This window comes from Simochromis diagramma, unplaced genomic scaffold (assembly GCF_900408965.1).
Source record: "Simochromis diagramma unplaced genomic scaffold, fSimDia1.1 OVJJ01000421.1, whole genome shotgun sequence".
NCBI lineage: Eukaryota > Metazoa > Chordata > Actinopteri > Cichliformes > Cichlidae > Simochromis > Simochromis diagramma.
The window spans coordinates 9,341,567-9,357,492 of NW_024387250.1; the positions used below are offsets into that span (position 1 = coordinate 9,341,567).

The 15,926-nt window shown below is 38.6% G+C and overlaps 2 protein-coding genes across 2 annotated transcripts in view; both read right to left on the reverse strand.

Annotated features, from left to right (window-relative positions):
• The window catches only part of LOC120714823 (protein bicaudal C homolog 1-like), a 57,165-nt gene extending 47,667 nt beyond the window's left edge, over window positions 1–9,498 (reverse strand). The window contains exon 1 of the mRNA XM_040001319.1: window positions 8,980–9,498. Coding sequence (XP_039857253.1) covers window positions 8,980–9,172 — 193 coding nt within the window. The 5' untranslated portion in view covers window positions 9,173–9,498. The remainder of the gene's footprint in view (window positions 1–8,979) is intronic.
• Window positions 9,499–10,903: 1,405 nt separating this feature from the next.
• On the reverse strand, window positions 10,904–15,834 carry LOC120714824 (ubiquitin-conjugating enzyme E2 D4-like). The gene is made up of 7 exons (XM_040001321.1): window positions 15,672–15,834; window positions 15,044–15,107; window positions 14,895–14,926; window positions 14,087–14,164; window positions 13,787–13,892; window positions 11,917–12,010; window positions 10,904–11,837 (listed from the first exon to the last, which is right to left on the reverse strand). The coding sequence occupies exons 1-7, from the start codon at window positions 15,693–15,695 to the stop codon at window positions 11,792–11,794; spliced, it is 444 nt and encodes a 147-aa protein (XP_039857255.1). The 5' UTR covers window positions 15,696–15,834; the 3' UTR covers window positions 10,904–11,791.
• Window positions 15,835–15,926: the final 92 nt, after the last annotated feature.

Below are 15,926 nucleotides of genomic sequence, written 5' to 3' on the forward strand. Positions count from 1 at the left end.
ATGTTGGTGCAAAAACAGTGCTACCGCCGGTACTATTCTTTAATGTGGTTTCATTTGCCATAAATAGGAGTGCAAATTTCTCAAACTAAGTACAAGATCACTGGGATTTATAAAGAGGATCATGCATATACATGCTTTTCTAAAATTTGACATGTGCACATTTGCTTTTCTGCTTTCATGGTTGTCTGACTAAAACACACAGTTTTAGTCATGAAACTACACACGGCACTTTGCCTCTGGTCTCTGGTATTTGCACTGTGCAAGATTTAGCAATCAAAGGCCTTAATGTGAAAGGATTTCTTTGAAGACAAAATCTTTTTAAATTGCAAAAATCAAAGAGAGGCACTACCTAAATCTCTAAACTGCAGGGCTGCTTAGAAACCTCTGTAGGTATTGTACTGGCAGTAACTACAGAGGACTTAAGGTGAAACTTGGAACATTTGCAGAAAAGTCTACGTTAGCATTAAGCTAAGAAAAGACGTGAAGAACTTCATAACAACAAGTCAAACCTAGGAAAGGTTTGATATCTTAGCATACCAAAACTAAAGACAGGGATTAATATGAAAGCCAGATTTATAAACTGTTCCATACTCGCAGGAAAACAACAAGTTTGCAAAAACTACAATTCCCACATTTTATGAAAACGAGGACGTTTTTACAGCAGCTTTCTAATGTCCCTCCCCACAGTCAGAGCGGCAGCTCTCAGCTGATTTAACATGGAGCTAATGAGAGGGCCTGAGGAAGCTATTGCAAACCACAAATGCACGTGCAATGCTTGTTAACACATGAACACATGTATTTTTTAAGCATTATAGAGAATTTCTTCAGGCCTGGCTAGGACGGCATGGTTTAAAAACTTTAATACCACTTCATAGAATATCTTAGTCGTTAATACTTTGACTTAAGAAGGTGATATTTTAATTATATCATATTTAAAAATAATGCAAATTACATGAGAAAGTCTGTGATATGTATAAATTGATCTTGGGTTGTGAGCTGACCTATTTGATCTACCGTGAACTCCTTTAGCCCCAAATGTTGACTTTGTTTTTTTCCCTTTTTTTTTAAAGTTGAAAATATTAATTTCATGTAAATGGACACAAGTCAGCACAGATGAGACCACACTGATGATAAGTCATGCTCAGAGACACGACTCATCAATCTACACAAACCATTACACAAACTGATGCGAGACTCTGTTACACACTATAATTTAAATCCCCTCCAAATTAGTTAAATGATAAAATAAATAACACAATCAATAATGTTGAGTGAGGTTGTCTTTCAGTAATTGAAGCTGCTCACAACCAGCAAGTCTGAATATCTTGCATGAAAGCCAGTTCCTACAAGTGTAACACCACACAGCTGACAAGTACCTGGCAGTAAAAGTTTGAGAGATTTAAATGAAAACAGACAAAACCCAACACTCGAGTCTCCCTGTAAACTGCTCTGGAATATTTTTGGCAAGATGGCATCTACATAGCACCTGAGACTCATTTCATCTGTTTCTCCAAGGCAACAACAGTATCTGATTACCATTTCAGGATTAGGAAACTGTAAGAATACAACAGAGCCAAGGGTTTTGTTTTATGTGAGTTTATCTAAACTGACAGAGAAGCATTCTCAGCTTTCAACATCGACATTTGTAAAATAAAAATAGAATTAAAAAAAAAAACCCTTGGAAGACAGAATCTGTTTAGTTAGAGACAATTATGCTTCCTACCGCAATCCTCCTTTTAGAACGAATCAGTTTTGCCATTTACTGATCGTACGAGGATAACTGTTAACCTAACAGACACTTTTTGAAAATTTAGTTCATATTTGTTAGGGCTACTTGGAAAGCAATTTGGGATTCCATCTGCTAAACTTTGCCAATTTTGCCACTGGGGGGAACAACCAGCATTTTGGTGCATCCGGTGTAGCTAAGACAGTCTATCAGATATCGGGTTCAAGACTGTTCTGGTACAGGCCATTGCTTACAAAAGCAGCTGAAATGAGAAAATTGTTCCCACTTGTGTTCTACACACAGTTTACCTGCATACAACCAAAACCTGCTCAAACATGATGGAAACCATAATGTGTCCAATGCTCAAACTATTGTCCTTTGCATACAAATATTACACATTTGTGTGTGGATATTCATTTAGGGATTTACTTGGGAAGTGGCCTGTGAAAACAGCTGTCAACTGAGATTTCATGCTCTGTCATCTAAAGTCTAACATTAACAACGCTTTGAGCACAAAACAATCAACACTATAGATTTCCCTTGATTTGGGTTGAGGATTGCATAATGCTAGGTATTGTGATAACAATAACAAAGCAGTAATCAACCATTACTCAAAATCAAGAAGTCTGTCTTGATGCTTTTATAGCGCTGTTACATTTATAGCTTTGAAAAAACACCATCAATATCCACAAAGCTGAACACCTGTTATTGTATTCCTACGGTGAGAAGTCGTCACTCTCAGTCTCTCAAAACAGCTCAACTCCTACTGGGTTGCCAAGCAACTATGCTATCAAATACACCCGCTAAGTGCCAGATGTCGCTGTCTGACAATGATAAAAGCCTATTGGAGAAAGACTACTCACTGACCCCAGGGGCACATGAATGGACAGCACAGAAAATTTTCAGAACAGCCTTAAAGCATCTTTAAAAAAAATTAAATACAATTAAAAATATATATCTATCCATAAACACCTAGACTATTTCTGCATCATATTAGCAGCGAGATTTATTTACACTCGAGCATCCTGGGTAGTAGGGTCAACCAGTCCAGTATCAAGCTGTTCTCGATAACATGTCTGCGTTATGACCTCCCTTGTGTGAATACTGCCAAGTGATTACACAATGCTGTACATTCCTGGTGCCTGGTATCTACTGTGTTAGATCCCCCATGGAGCATAGGGAGTTATTCTCATTTAACAGGCTGAGAGCTCCTCTGTAAACATTACACTGGACTGTTAAGAAATCGCTTGACATGTCCTGTTCATCAGCATTGTAACCGTAGAACAGCACATTTTTTCCTTGTATAGATGCAGAAAATCCTTAGATGCATGCATGCAACAATTCTTCAAATTTTCTGTGTTATCTAGGCTAATGCGATCAGAATAGTGTGCGCATTATTAAACAGTTCAAAGAAAAACATAATGAAATCAATGACATTGGCTAACCTTAAAATAAAGGGAGAAGGACTGCACCCCCCAGCTATTCTCTTTTGTTCATGCAATGATTATTCTGGGAAAGGGAAGAACCAGATCGAAAAGGTGCCCTTATTAAATAAAAAAAAAAAAAAAAAAAGAAGTTTTCCCCCCAATCAAGGCAAGTGGAGAAAAGGCAGGCTGTACTGGATGTTGAATGAGGAGAGAGAACAACAAGCCAAAACCCAAGGTTCTCCATAGATAAACAATGAAAGCTCTAGGGGGAGTGGTTAAGGGCTGGGTGGGGTGCGCGTGCGTGCACATTTATGCGAGTGTGGTGAGCGCACATGAGCGCAGGATAAGTCGGGGGTGCCCCACATGAAACATTTCTAAAATAGCAACCGCAAACCAGACAGAATGTAAATCTGTACTTTGAAAAGGGTTGAAGAAAGAGAGGTTTGAGGGACGAAGAAAAACAGGTATTCATTTCAGCCCATTTATAGTTCCAGGAGCATAGAATTGGGTCACAGCACTCCAGCTCCACTCGGACTGTTGAAATAAGACTCCTGGTTTTATTTTCTTGAGTAATGAATTACAGGTTTTTCCACCGACTGAAGCTCAATTATATTACAGCTCCTGAAAGCCTCATCATGCCCAGGATGAAGGAATTCAACGCGTAAGCAAAGTCGAATAGAATTGTTTAATTGTATCAGCATGTTTCAGTAAAATCTGCAAAAACCAGTAGAAAACGGGAGAGAGGAAATGTGGCAAACTGCAACCAGGCAATATCCAGTCAAGAGTAAAACCAGCAGGCAAATGAACTTAATCATTTATACTGCTGAACTGTATTTGCTGATGTGTGTTTGAATACAATAAATGATTCAGTGATTAAAGTGCTCTAAAAATGCAATATACACATATTCTTTCAGTGCATGTCTTCTTTTTAATAAGTCAGGCAATTTTTGCTGCACAGAACATATCGTGTAGTGTTTAGTGGTGCATTTTCAGACATGAAACATACAGTATTGCCTGTATACTCCTCTCCATATCTGGCGATTTACAATTTTAGTGTCATGAATTCTTCTTAAAAAAAGTATTTTTGATCATTTCTTACAATCTTTCCATTTACAGCCTAAAAATTCCCCAACTTCTTAGAAAATGCAAAGAAGAAAACTCATGAAAGTATTTAATAATTATAAACTGCTCAATGTAGCATTGCCTGCCAGCTTACTTGATCATTTTTTTCTGGTTGAAAATCATCATTAATTGCCCTATTTCTTTTAACAAACTGTTGTTGGGACAACAGCCAGAACCCACCCCTCCTTCGCCATTATTTTTGCAGTGTGACAGTACATAAAAAGTATTTATATGAACAAAAACGGTCATCCCAGTTCTTCCATCAGTTGATCACTGGAGATTTAAACTCTCATAAGTCAAACTTCAATCATACTGAACTCTTTTTAGGTCTAATAAGGCAAAACCGATTCCAATGGAGAGAAGAGTACATCTATTCTGCTGGCACATTTACAAGTATAACACATTTTTATTGAATTACATTCAAAATCTGTTTTAAAGATCACAATAGCTCTGAGTAACAGATGACTAACTCATCAGAGCAAAAAAAGAAGGATTTTTACATTCAGACATATGGGATTTTCCTTCTCTTGCGCTAGCCCTGCACATATTTTCCAATCATGACTGAAAATTTTTCAAAAGTTGGACTGTGTAAGGCTTCTCCATCTTTACTTTCACTTTAGACTAGGTAAATATTGTGGTGCTTAATGGCTAGCAATTCAGTCCCTGGCTCCTCCACATCGTGAGATGCCCTTAGCAAGATGCTGAACTGAAGTTGCTCCCGACAGCAGGTGAGATCTTTGGACGCCACCGCTGTGCAACTTTGGGTGGACGAGTGAGGCAAAGTGTTGCAAACAGCTAAAGTCATGCCCTGCATTATCAAAGTTCAGTTATTTTAAATGAATCATGCAGCTAAACTATAGAGCTTCTGATGTGTGATTTGCCTGCGTTTGAAGGTTAATGTGAGGATCGTGTCTTAGTATGAGATAAAGACTTGGGGAAAGTCCAACAACTCTACAGTGGATGTGATGGAAGCTGCCACAACAGAGCACTGTTTGAATACTCAAGAGGGAGCAATAAAAGGGGAGAACAAGAGAAAGCCTGCAGCACATTCCCCAAAAGACACTCACTTCCTGCCTGTGAGTCTTACCCAGCATCCAGGAGGAAGAGGAGGTTAAGCTCCCGCCCACACACACACACACACACAGACACACAAACCTACACCTCATCATATAGGTATAGAAACAAGCTACTAAATGTCTATTCTACCATTTAGAATTTCTACACTGCTTAAAAATAAAATGTTTTCATTCCGTCCCACAAATTCAAAAATTCTGAACTAGTACCAGTATCTTCAGATCCCCTAGTGTCTAAAATAACTTCACTATAATGCTGAAAATAATTGAAAATTCTCTCAGTGTCATATGCAGCGGTTTTTCCATTTAGAAATAAACCTAACCAATAGTGTGTGGTTTAGAAGCAGGAAAACAAATTAGTTCAGTGACGAAAATGATTCACTTAGTCTAATTGTAGGCTGCTGTCGCAGTTACTCAGCAAACATGTTGTTAGGATGTGTATACACAGTGGCCCACCAGGAGCCGAAATTCACTCACAAACACAGCTTAACTCTAATCATTAGTAGTCTAAATGATCCAGAGCTCTTACAGTTGAGCCATGCATATTAGAGCACATAGGTAATACATGTGTGAAAACTCACGGAAAATCATGTTGCACTTACAGATGCAATCAATTTTGATAATTGGAGTTGGAAACAAATGTTACCTCTTTCCCACACTTGCCCCCAGTTTCTTAGTTTCGTGAGTTTGAATAGCGATGTAATAGGCACAAAGGTTCTCTTACACTGTTCCCTGCCCACACAAGACCATCCCTCTGTTAATGTCTCCAAGCCATTAACTTGGGAGTTCTATTTGCGGGTGCCAAGAGTACAACAGTAAATCCAGATAGCTGTTAGGGTGAGATTTTGTTGTCACTTTACACTCTATTTACTGATCTAAGCCCAGGAACCTGTGTCCCTGCCAATGCGAGAGACAGTAAATTTGTAATTGAAAAGCAGTTAATAATTTCCATTTTCTCCTGAAGCAAACTGTGCCAGAACAGGGGGATAGTAAAATGCGGCTGATTCGAACAGCAGGTTAAGTGTGTATCATGGGATTCTGTTTCAGTGCAAAGTCGTGGAGACGTGCTGGTGACTCACCAACATCTTTTAATGGGTACAGAGGGCTACTGGGTCACTTTTATTCACCAGAATTTATGCAACCCCTGACTAAAGGGCTCTCAGTAGGTTGATGTCCTTCTCTGACCCCTTACCTGTATGTTCTGAATAAAGCTAGGTTTCATACTGAGAAATCATTTGGAAGCCAATAAAAGCAAATGCACTTATAACATAAAGCTACAGAGGGTCATATCCCATACCGGTGAATAAAATGCTTGGAGTTGAAACAATAGATTAAATGTACCGTATGAAAGCTTACTATATATATTATTCATTGCTATTTCAGACTGGAATCTTTGAATTAAACATGATGAATATTTAACCACATGGTACGCAGGCAAGTGGTCATCTCTCATCTGCCTCAAATCCTCCCATCAGTTTCCCTGAAGATTAGTTGTGAATGCAGTTTCCAAGGAGTACTGTAAAAGTTTTCCATGTCTTTAAAGAAATAAAATAAAATAAAATGTATGCCTGCTGCTTACATATAATCTGTATTTTAACAAAGCAAAAATGCAAACAGTACAGGAACATTACCTGAATCTGGCAAAAAAGAAAAAAGGAATCAAAAACACTTAATTTTCCAAGAAAGAGAAGCCAGAGATACCTCACAGACAATAAAACACTGGGTAAAAATACACTGGAGCTCCCATAAAATGATTTCACTATGCTCCAAAACTCTGGCTTACAGAACATGATGTACCACATCAAAATCTACAGTCTATCCAATCAAAACACAGCCAGATGTTAGAATGCTCTGACCAAACGGGATGACGATAAAGGGGATGTGAATTTACACCTACTGAGCAAATAAATAAATAATAATAATTTTTTAAAAAATGAGAATATATGATCATGTAGGCTTAAACAAACTTTTGAACTTTTTCTATCCTAATGAATCGTCTGCAATGTTCTGCACAAGCTTGGATTGCAAAATGTTTACTGCAAGATAACCAAGGTAGCTATGAGGAGACCTCAGATCTTGGCTTCAGATCAAAACCAGTGAAAATAACTGTTAAAGCACTGTGGTATTTAAACCTGCACCTACAGCTGACTATAAAGATCAAGAGTGGATCCCAACAGCCTTTCCTACTCTGCATCCTAGCTGCAATGTCAACATGTGCAGCGTCAGCCATGATGTCATAAAAGAGCAACTGGGAAACAAGAGGTTGGCAAAGATAAAAACAACAATCTGACAAACTGTACAGGTTACATATGGCATACGCACACGCAGACACACTGCATGACGTGGCGTGCGGTGTGTCCGGGACACTCAGATTTAGGGCCAGCCTCTAGCAAAGTTGTTTTCCTGGAAGAGTTGGGGATGACATGGAGCACTGAGGAATGTACAGAGCAGTTAGGCAGCAGCAAGGACTTTCTCAAGAGGGAACTACGTGTGTGCATGTGTATGTCTGTGTTTTTAGTATAAGGGATGGACTTCCTTCAAAACCTGCTGCTTTTCAGAGCCTAGTTCCAGTTAGGACAGCTCAGACTAAACCGATGAACCGCATTCCCCAAGTTAAAGTCTTAAAAAAATATTAAGCAATAGTCATTACTGCTGTCAACACACACGATATAGTGTCCTTGATAGCGTTTCAACATGATTATGACTGATAATATTCCTCCTAACGTCTTGTTTGGCTGCTCATCAGATCCATGTCACTGCCTTCCTGTGGAAATGATAAAGAATCCAGCCCACTTATGTAATGCTCTAATATTCCACACTCCAGAGTTTTGAAATCTGTGATAAATTACATCAACCTTTTGAATTTCCAGGGACCTCTTAACTCTTAACTGAGTCTGACTGGGCCTCTCTTTACAAGCCTGTCATCGCTTGTTTAAGTGTTCACTGTCACTTGCACGTCATTAGGAGAGATCCCACTTTTAACTTTTCATCAGGATTCTGTTGTATTGAAGACAGAATGGATCACACAGTGTGATGCAATTACAGCTGTTGCTACTGGATTTGTTTAACGGCTTGTGGTAACTAATCAACTTCCAGTTCATTATTTTCTAGAAGTCAAGCAAAGGTTTTGCATCATGCAGACTATTTTGCAAAGAGCCAGACACTCAGTTTACTCTACAAACAAATGCAGACTGCAGTAGTTGCTGCAGCGACAGCCTGTGGCTGGAGCACGCAACTACCCAAAAAGTACCTTCAATGATGGTTAACCGACTTCTTCGACCTTCTGTTTGTTAAAGTGCAAAAATTAAGAAATGTGGACGTCCATTTTTCCAGGGCTGCCCACAGCTTCTGAGTGGTTAGCTATTACGCTGTTTTCTTATGTCCACGCCATTAATTGGAAGTCAATAGCTAATTGGCTCGGCCCATTTGACTTAATTGATTTTTCTCGGATTAAAGCAAATGACACGCTCAAATTCCCCGAATAAGAGGCCTGAAATTTAAACAACTTCGAAAAAGTTTGATTAAGAGTCTAAAATAAACAAAGGGCCGGGCGAAAGCTGCTTCGGGATGCAAGGCATTGTTCGTTTAAATGTTTAAACTATCTAACTTTGCACATGGCTAATTTTATTACCTAATAACATGACTTCCAGCTTTTTACGGTCCACCCGAAACCTCTCCTCAGTCCACTCCGGGTCTGGCAGCGAGTGAGGGCCGCTGAGATCCTCCTCTGAGCCCGGCAGAGGAGAGTCTGTGCTGCGCTCGCTGTTGGAGCCCTGGTCCGACTGCTGCAAGTATCCGCTTAAAGCGTCGCACTGGGCAGCCATTGTGCTGCACGGAAACTTCTCCAGCGGCCACTGCGTTTAACTCAAAGTTAGGTCGAGTAGCAGGAAAGCGCCGTTACTTCTGCTACTTTTTATTCCGTCACTTCGAGTCGTTGTGGAAGCTCATCTCAACGCAGTTGTGACCTTCCTCTGCAGTTTTCTTTAAGCCCCTTCGTTTCCCCCCATTAGGCAGGCTTCTAAAAATAGGCAGGCGCACACGGAACCACTCGCTATAGGTTGTCTGGCGAGTTAACGGACGGCCACAGTACACGCACCAAACATACCAAGCAACTCCTCAGGAAAGTTTCACGTGTCATCTTGCAAAAAAAGCGGGACTCCTCCCAGAAACTTTTCTCGAGGATCTATACCTCCCCCTGGGTTCCTGAGAAGTTCCCCAAACTTGAATATGTGAGAGTTTTTGGTTTTGATTTGTGTTTATGCTCGTAAGGGCACAACTTGTATGTCTCATTTATGGGAAACTGTTGAGGGATTATATTGCCATTTATAGCCACGGAAATCATAGTTATTATGAGTCCAAAATTATACTAAATTACCAGCAGACGTGACAATCAAGTCTCTATAAATAATTAGACACAAAGACAGCTTTGACGTGTGTATAAACCAATTTTGCTGTGACTTTTTCCCCTCCAAACAGCCCTAGGCAAACTATCTATTGGTTTATAGAGGAAACACTAGAGTGGGAAAGGGAAGTAATGCAGGAAAGAGAAAACAAAACAAAAGGGAGTGTAGAGGTCACTCAGTAATGCCAGCTATGGACATCCAGAGTTATTCATATTCACTGATCTCAGAGATTTGTCCTCTACAACAGGAACAGCATTGCTAATCTTTATTTTGATTTAAATGTAAGGTGCCACTTAACGCTGTGCTTGCCAGCCAATTCAGACATAACAAACCTCCATGTTAACAACCCTAATGTGGCAGCTGGAGCTTTTATCACACTGCAAACTAATCATGTAGCCGCAGGACCACAGTTCTTGGCCTAATTCGTTTTCCAACTTCTTCCTGAGATCTGGGATTAAAAGTGGTAATTATTAAGTACCTGACAATTTAATTTTAGTCTTATGAGAGAAGTTTTAACTGCATTTCTAAAAATGCAGATGAGCTTTGACATCTGTTCCCTTGAGCTAAACTTTCAAAAAATTCTGTCAAGGGTAAAGCAACCACCTGAATGTCCTACATGCTTATTTAAATGGTCAGGAACAAAACACTAGGATGCTTGTTTTTTGGCAGGCTGTAAGAGTTATTAAGACCAAGACAATCCAGTTCAGGGTTGTGGAGGGTTGAAGGTGGGTGGGGGGCTGGAGCCTCTCTAACACAGAGACAGACAACCATTCACACCTACAGCCAGTTTCACTGGATTCAAGCCCAGGACGTTGTTAGTGTGAGACAACAGTACGAGTAGTCTTCTTTAGACTATTAGTAAATCCAATAGTCTGAAAAAGTCACATCAAATATTGCTGGAACTTATCAGCTTACTGTGCAACTATTAGGTTTTCTTAAAAACAACCTTTAACATCCAGAACAATACAAAATGAGAAAACAAAGTCTGAATTATTTTTCATTGGAGGAATGTTGTATTTACTGCAGACTAAAACCAGACTACATCATCCATGCAGAATACGTTTATGGTAAATAAAGTAAAAATGCACAAAGAAAGCCATTTATATCATTATAATTACTGACATATGCACAAACTGTGCTTTTCTCTCTTGATCCATTGGCAAAAATTGCTTTATTTTAAAATGCAGCAAGATTTAAATCATTGACAGAGGTGCTCACACTTTATGATAAAACTTCTAAGTGGTTTGCAAATTGAAGCCATTTTGTGAAAGCAGTGGTTATAAAATAGTGTAATAACAGCTGGGCAAACATGCTTGAGTTCGATTTTAAACAGGAAGTGCTCCGCTTATATGGAGACACGAGCTTCATCAGCACAAAGGAAGGAGCAGAGGTGATGGTAATGGGTGGTCTGATTTCAATTGACAGAACAGGCCTCATTTTCAGTTCATAGCCAGAGCAACACTCTATAATAGCCACTATCCACACAATTAACCATTTAGCAAATGGGCCTGAATTAAATGTAACACAAACATGAATATTAAATTATCCACCAGAAATGTTTGGCAAGTAAAAAGTAAAGACTGCCACCTAGTGGTCAGGTTTATGACACCAAGACTTGGTTGTAGAAATGAAGAGTTATCACTGAACCATTTTCAGTTTAGTTGTGAGTACTCCTGAGAAACAATTATAAATTCACTTTTTGCATAATATTTTAATGCAAAAAAAATCATGAAAAATAAATTCAGTATCATTCCATACAGCAAAAATGTAAAAGAACCTCCCCAAACTTCCATCTCATATCTAATAATAATAATAATAATAATAATAATAATAATAATAATAACAATAACAATAATAATGCCAATTTAAGAGAATAAAATAAAATAAACACTAAAAGCAGTTAAGTCAAGTAAGGTCTGGGTAGAGAAAGTGCTTCAAGCATGTCAAACACCTCAATTAGAACCAGTGAGGATAAAGCAATTAAACAGTCATATTCTGAGGTGTTGAGGGATGCGTCTTTGCAGCTGGAACATCAGTCCTTCACATTGCATACCTTTGGGTCCATTCCCTGGCAATTTTGTTGTACCTAAAGAGAAAGAAAATCATGTTAAGAGAACTGTGTACTTGTGTAATTGTGTTTTCTTAACAATCGGCTTCGTACTTACTTTTGTCTGTCTGATTTATAAATATGCGCGATGTCAGGGACTAGTGGATCATCTGGATTTGGGTCACAAAGCAGTGAGCATATGGATAATAAAACTGTTGAAACAAAGACACAGAAGAAAATAAATGGGTTAATTTAATTTAATTAAATCACCATGGTCACTTTAAGAAAGTTGTTTTTTTTTTTTTCAAGCTCCTCATATACACAAGAATAACTCTAAATTTGAAATACAAATAAATGAGCTTTGATTTGATGTACATTGACATCAAAATCCTGTTAGTGTAGGTCTTTAGTAAGTGTATTTAAACATAAAACATGCATTTGATATTTTTCTGACAGAAGTGAACAGAGTGCAGAGGTCACATTTCTGGATAATCAACCCTAAAAAATCCTATTACCCATTTTCCTAAGGGCTAGAAATCATTCACTTGGAAGACCCCAGACTTCGTGACAAGACAGCGGATTGCTTCACCAAAGGGTCTTTCATTGCCTCACTGTGTGCATTATAATGCATTATGCTCATCTTTGAAATTCCCACCTCATGTTATGTTTTACCCAGCATTTCAATTAGCTGTTAATTATATTGATTTATTTAAAAAGTTTCATTTCCTGTGACTTCAAAATAAAAGGGATGCAAAACAGATACAGATCTGACATGGCACTGCTGTAATTTATCCATCCACACTGATACATTTACATTTTCAAATAACACTGCTGCAAACTCGTTACCTTCGCTTATATCTGATAAGGCACATCTGTATGGAGACAGCAGTAGCATGAAAAAAAATCCTATATTTAATTGCACAACATTTACTAGCATAGACAACAGGGTCAGTACTGACTATGATTAGTTATCCATGCTAACTACTAGTAATCAATAGACGTCTTTGTTTCCTTCTCTAGACTGCATAAGAGTCGGGACCACCATGAAGTGATCGACAGGTTAATCGAGTTCCCTTGTGAAGCTACAAGATGAGTGTTTTTGTTGTTGCAGAAAGGTGGATCTGAGAAAACCCTGGTTTATCCTCCTTTATAAATCTTTATATTTACCAAAATTAAAAAAAAAAACTTTTATGTTTTATATAGTATAACCTGAAAACTGCAAAGTATTGTATAGCAAAGCATGGGAACTGAGGGCTGTTTTTTGTGGATTAAAAGTGCCTTAAATGCAAGTTTAAGGCACTTTGGAGTTGTTCAGTTTTTAGAACTGGAAACTACAGCCATCTTTTACACCATTTTTTTTCATGCAAAGGAGGATGACGAATTAAGGCAGGAAAGGTAGTAAGTAGCTGCTGTCCTTGCTTCAGCAGGAGCACAAGGTCACAGGTAGTGATGAGTGAGGAGGAGCATGTGTTTTAAACGGCCAAGAAAACCTTGGCATACAGGAGGACATCTCTTGTAAAAAAGCATGTAAGTGTCAGAATGATTAAGACTTATACTGTCATTGCTCGTATCAAACAGGTAGACCATCTTTAAATAATTTAAACATGGCATTGTTGCTTGGCATCAGGAATTGCCTTGCTGAATTTGTATTAGTCATATGGTAAAGGTAGGCGTATACCCCTTTTCACTGAATCCCATGTATGCGCTGAGATGCTGTTAAGTAACGTGCAGACTCCAGCTACTGGGTGTAATATAAGCACAAGTCAAGATAATAATGCTGGAATCCAGTTATAAGAGCAAGAGCAGATATCCTGAGTGCACATGAATTTCTAAACTAAAACTGCTTGTCCATGCTAAAACACAAAACAGGATGAACAGTTATTCCAAATCTCTTAGTTTTAGGGGTCCTTAAAAACCAGAGTACAAGTAAATGTATCAAATACAACGAATCATAAAGCAAAAATGAATGTGGACATGGATTTGGTTACCTTTTGATACTGTAAGTGCAGGTGACCACTGTGACCTCAAGATGTCAAGGCAAATGCTACCATTGCTGTTTATGTTTGGGTGATAGATTTTCGTAGTAAAGGCAACCTTTAAATAAAAGCAAAGCACAAATGTGCAAAATTAGCTATAGTTTTAAAAAAAAATACTGTAACAACTGGATCTAATAACAATATACAATATTCATTAATCATTTACTCTATACAATGACAAAAAATAGTGTTGTTAGTATAGTATAGTGTAGTACTTCTGAGACAATTAGTCTCAAGAACAAATACACTTACCTTTGGTGGTTTAAAGGGATAGTCAGTGGGGAAATGCACAGAAAGGAAGAAAACTCCTCCATGATATGGGCTGTCATTCTGAAATAAAGTAGAAAACTGGTTTAAAGTCATACCCAACACTTCTTTCTTAATTACAGGGATATAGTCACCAGTGATACTATCACTATATCTTACCACAATATCACAGTAATGTCACGATCCTTGATGATCAAACAATTATAAGAGCAAAAAGCAAGCATTGTGTATATATCGGCAAAACTAGTTGGAGCAGACTAGTGTCAGGGGGTTCCCCTGCCTCTCGTCCTATGATAGCGGGGATAGGCTCCATTCCCATGTGATCCTGATAAGGATAATTGGAAGAGAATGGATTGATAAAACTGGTAAGCCCTCAATTTTCTATCCCTGTTTACTGATTTATGCCCCCAGAGAGTTTTGTCACAAGAAGCTATTCAACTTTTGCTTCCTTCACCCTCGGTATTTTAAAAAGTCTCTCAATTAAAAAAAACATGAAAACATCTATCGACTCAAACTCACATGAGGATGCACTTTAAAGTGACTACATGTTTCAAAAAAATATCGACACTTGCCATCAGTGTATCGATAATGTGTTGCAAGAGAGATACAATATATGGCCTCAATAATGACCTGGTCTTCAGTGAATAGCATCACGATAGAGTGTGCCAGTCTGTGCTGGCCATAAAGAACAGAAAGGGCTGTAAACTCCACATAAAACACTATTGTCTAGAGATCCAGAAGCAGCTTGGTTTAAAAAGAAAATGTCCAGGAATCATATCCAGAAAAAGCTCACCGGTCCTGTGATGGTAGCTTGCCAGTGAAACACTAAAGAAAACAGCGATAAAGAAACAGCATGTGAGCATACAACACAGTCCCAAAAGACACAACTAAACTTTGAGACATGACTAAAAAGTAGCAAAATTAACCAAAAGTCACACTTACTGTCTTCCCCAACAGGTCCAGCAGAACATGAAGCTGGAGGGTCCCTCTGTAGGTCATTTAACTCCTGAAAAAAAAATCAACAGTTTTAGAGTTTGTCAGCTTGTGCACTGATTAAGAAGCAACACAATCGTTACATTTTGTTAGACTGTATATTAATGTGGGCAAACTACCCTCTAAATCTAACAAAACCACGACTGCAACCGGCAGCGGGTTTGGATTTAGGCTAATAAACCTGCAAAAATGCACAACATGTCACACGATAAAGCCCCGGCCCTTTCTCAAATACTTGATCCTAAAGAGGTTTATCAGTCTCTTCAACACGGCGACAGGCATACACCCAACAATAGCATAACTTAAATATCACAAAAGAAAAGCCTGGCTGAAAAAAACCAGAAGGATTGTTATTCCATTTCTGTACCTGTATTGGCTCAAATGACTTGCAGACGGTAAAAAAGAAATACTGACAATTGTTCATTGCGAATTTAAAAACATTATAAAACACTGATAACGCTAGCAAATATGCTGTAGGACAACTGACTCGCTACCGTTAAAGCTATGTTTCCGCATCGCTCCGACCTGTACCCCGTACATCAAACAAATTATGTAAAAAAACGATTATTTTCTTTACCTTCTGTATTCTCTTCAGAGCCATGGCTAGTCTTTTAGATCGTTTGACAGACGATAGATATTAACTTTGACAGCTGTCAGCACCAACTACGCTCACTTTCTGCCGACTCGGTGTTATCTGTTTTGACAAACTGATTGCCTCTATTGTTTCCGCGTTTTTGTTGAAGAACGGACCGGTGCATTGTGGGGGTTGGAGTCTTTAGTCAAGCCACTTAAAGGGACCGTTCACCGAGGAACAAATCATCCTTTAAAATTG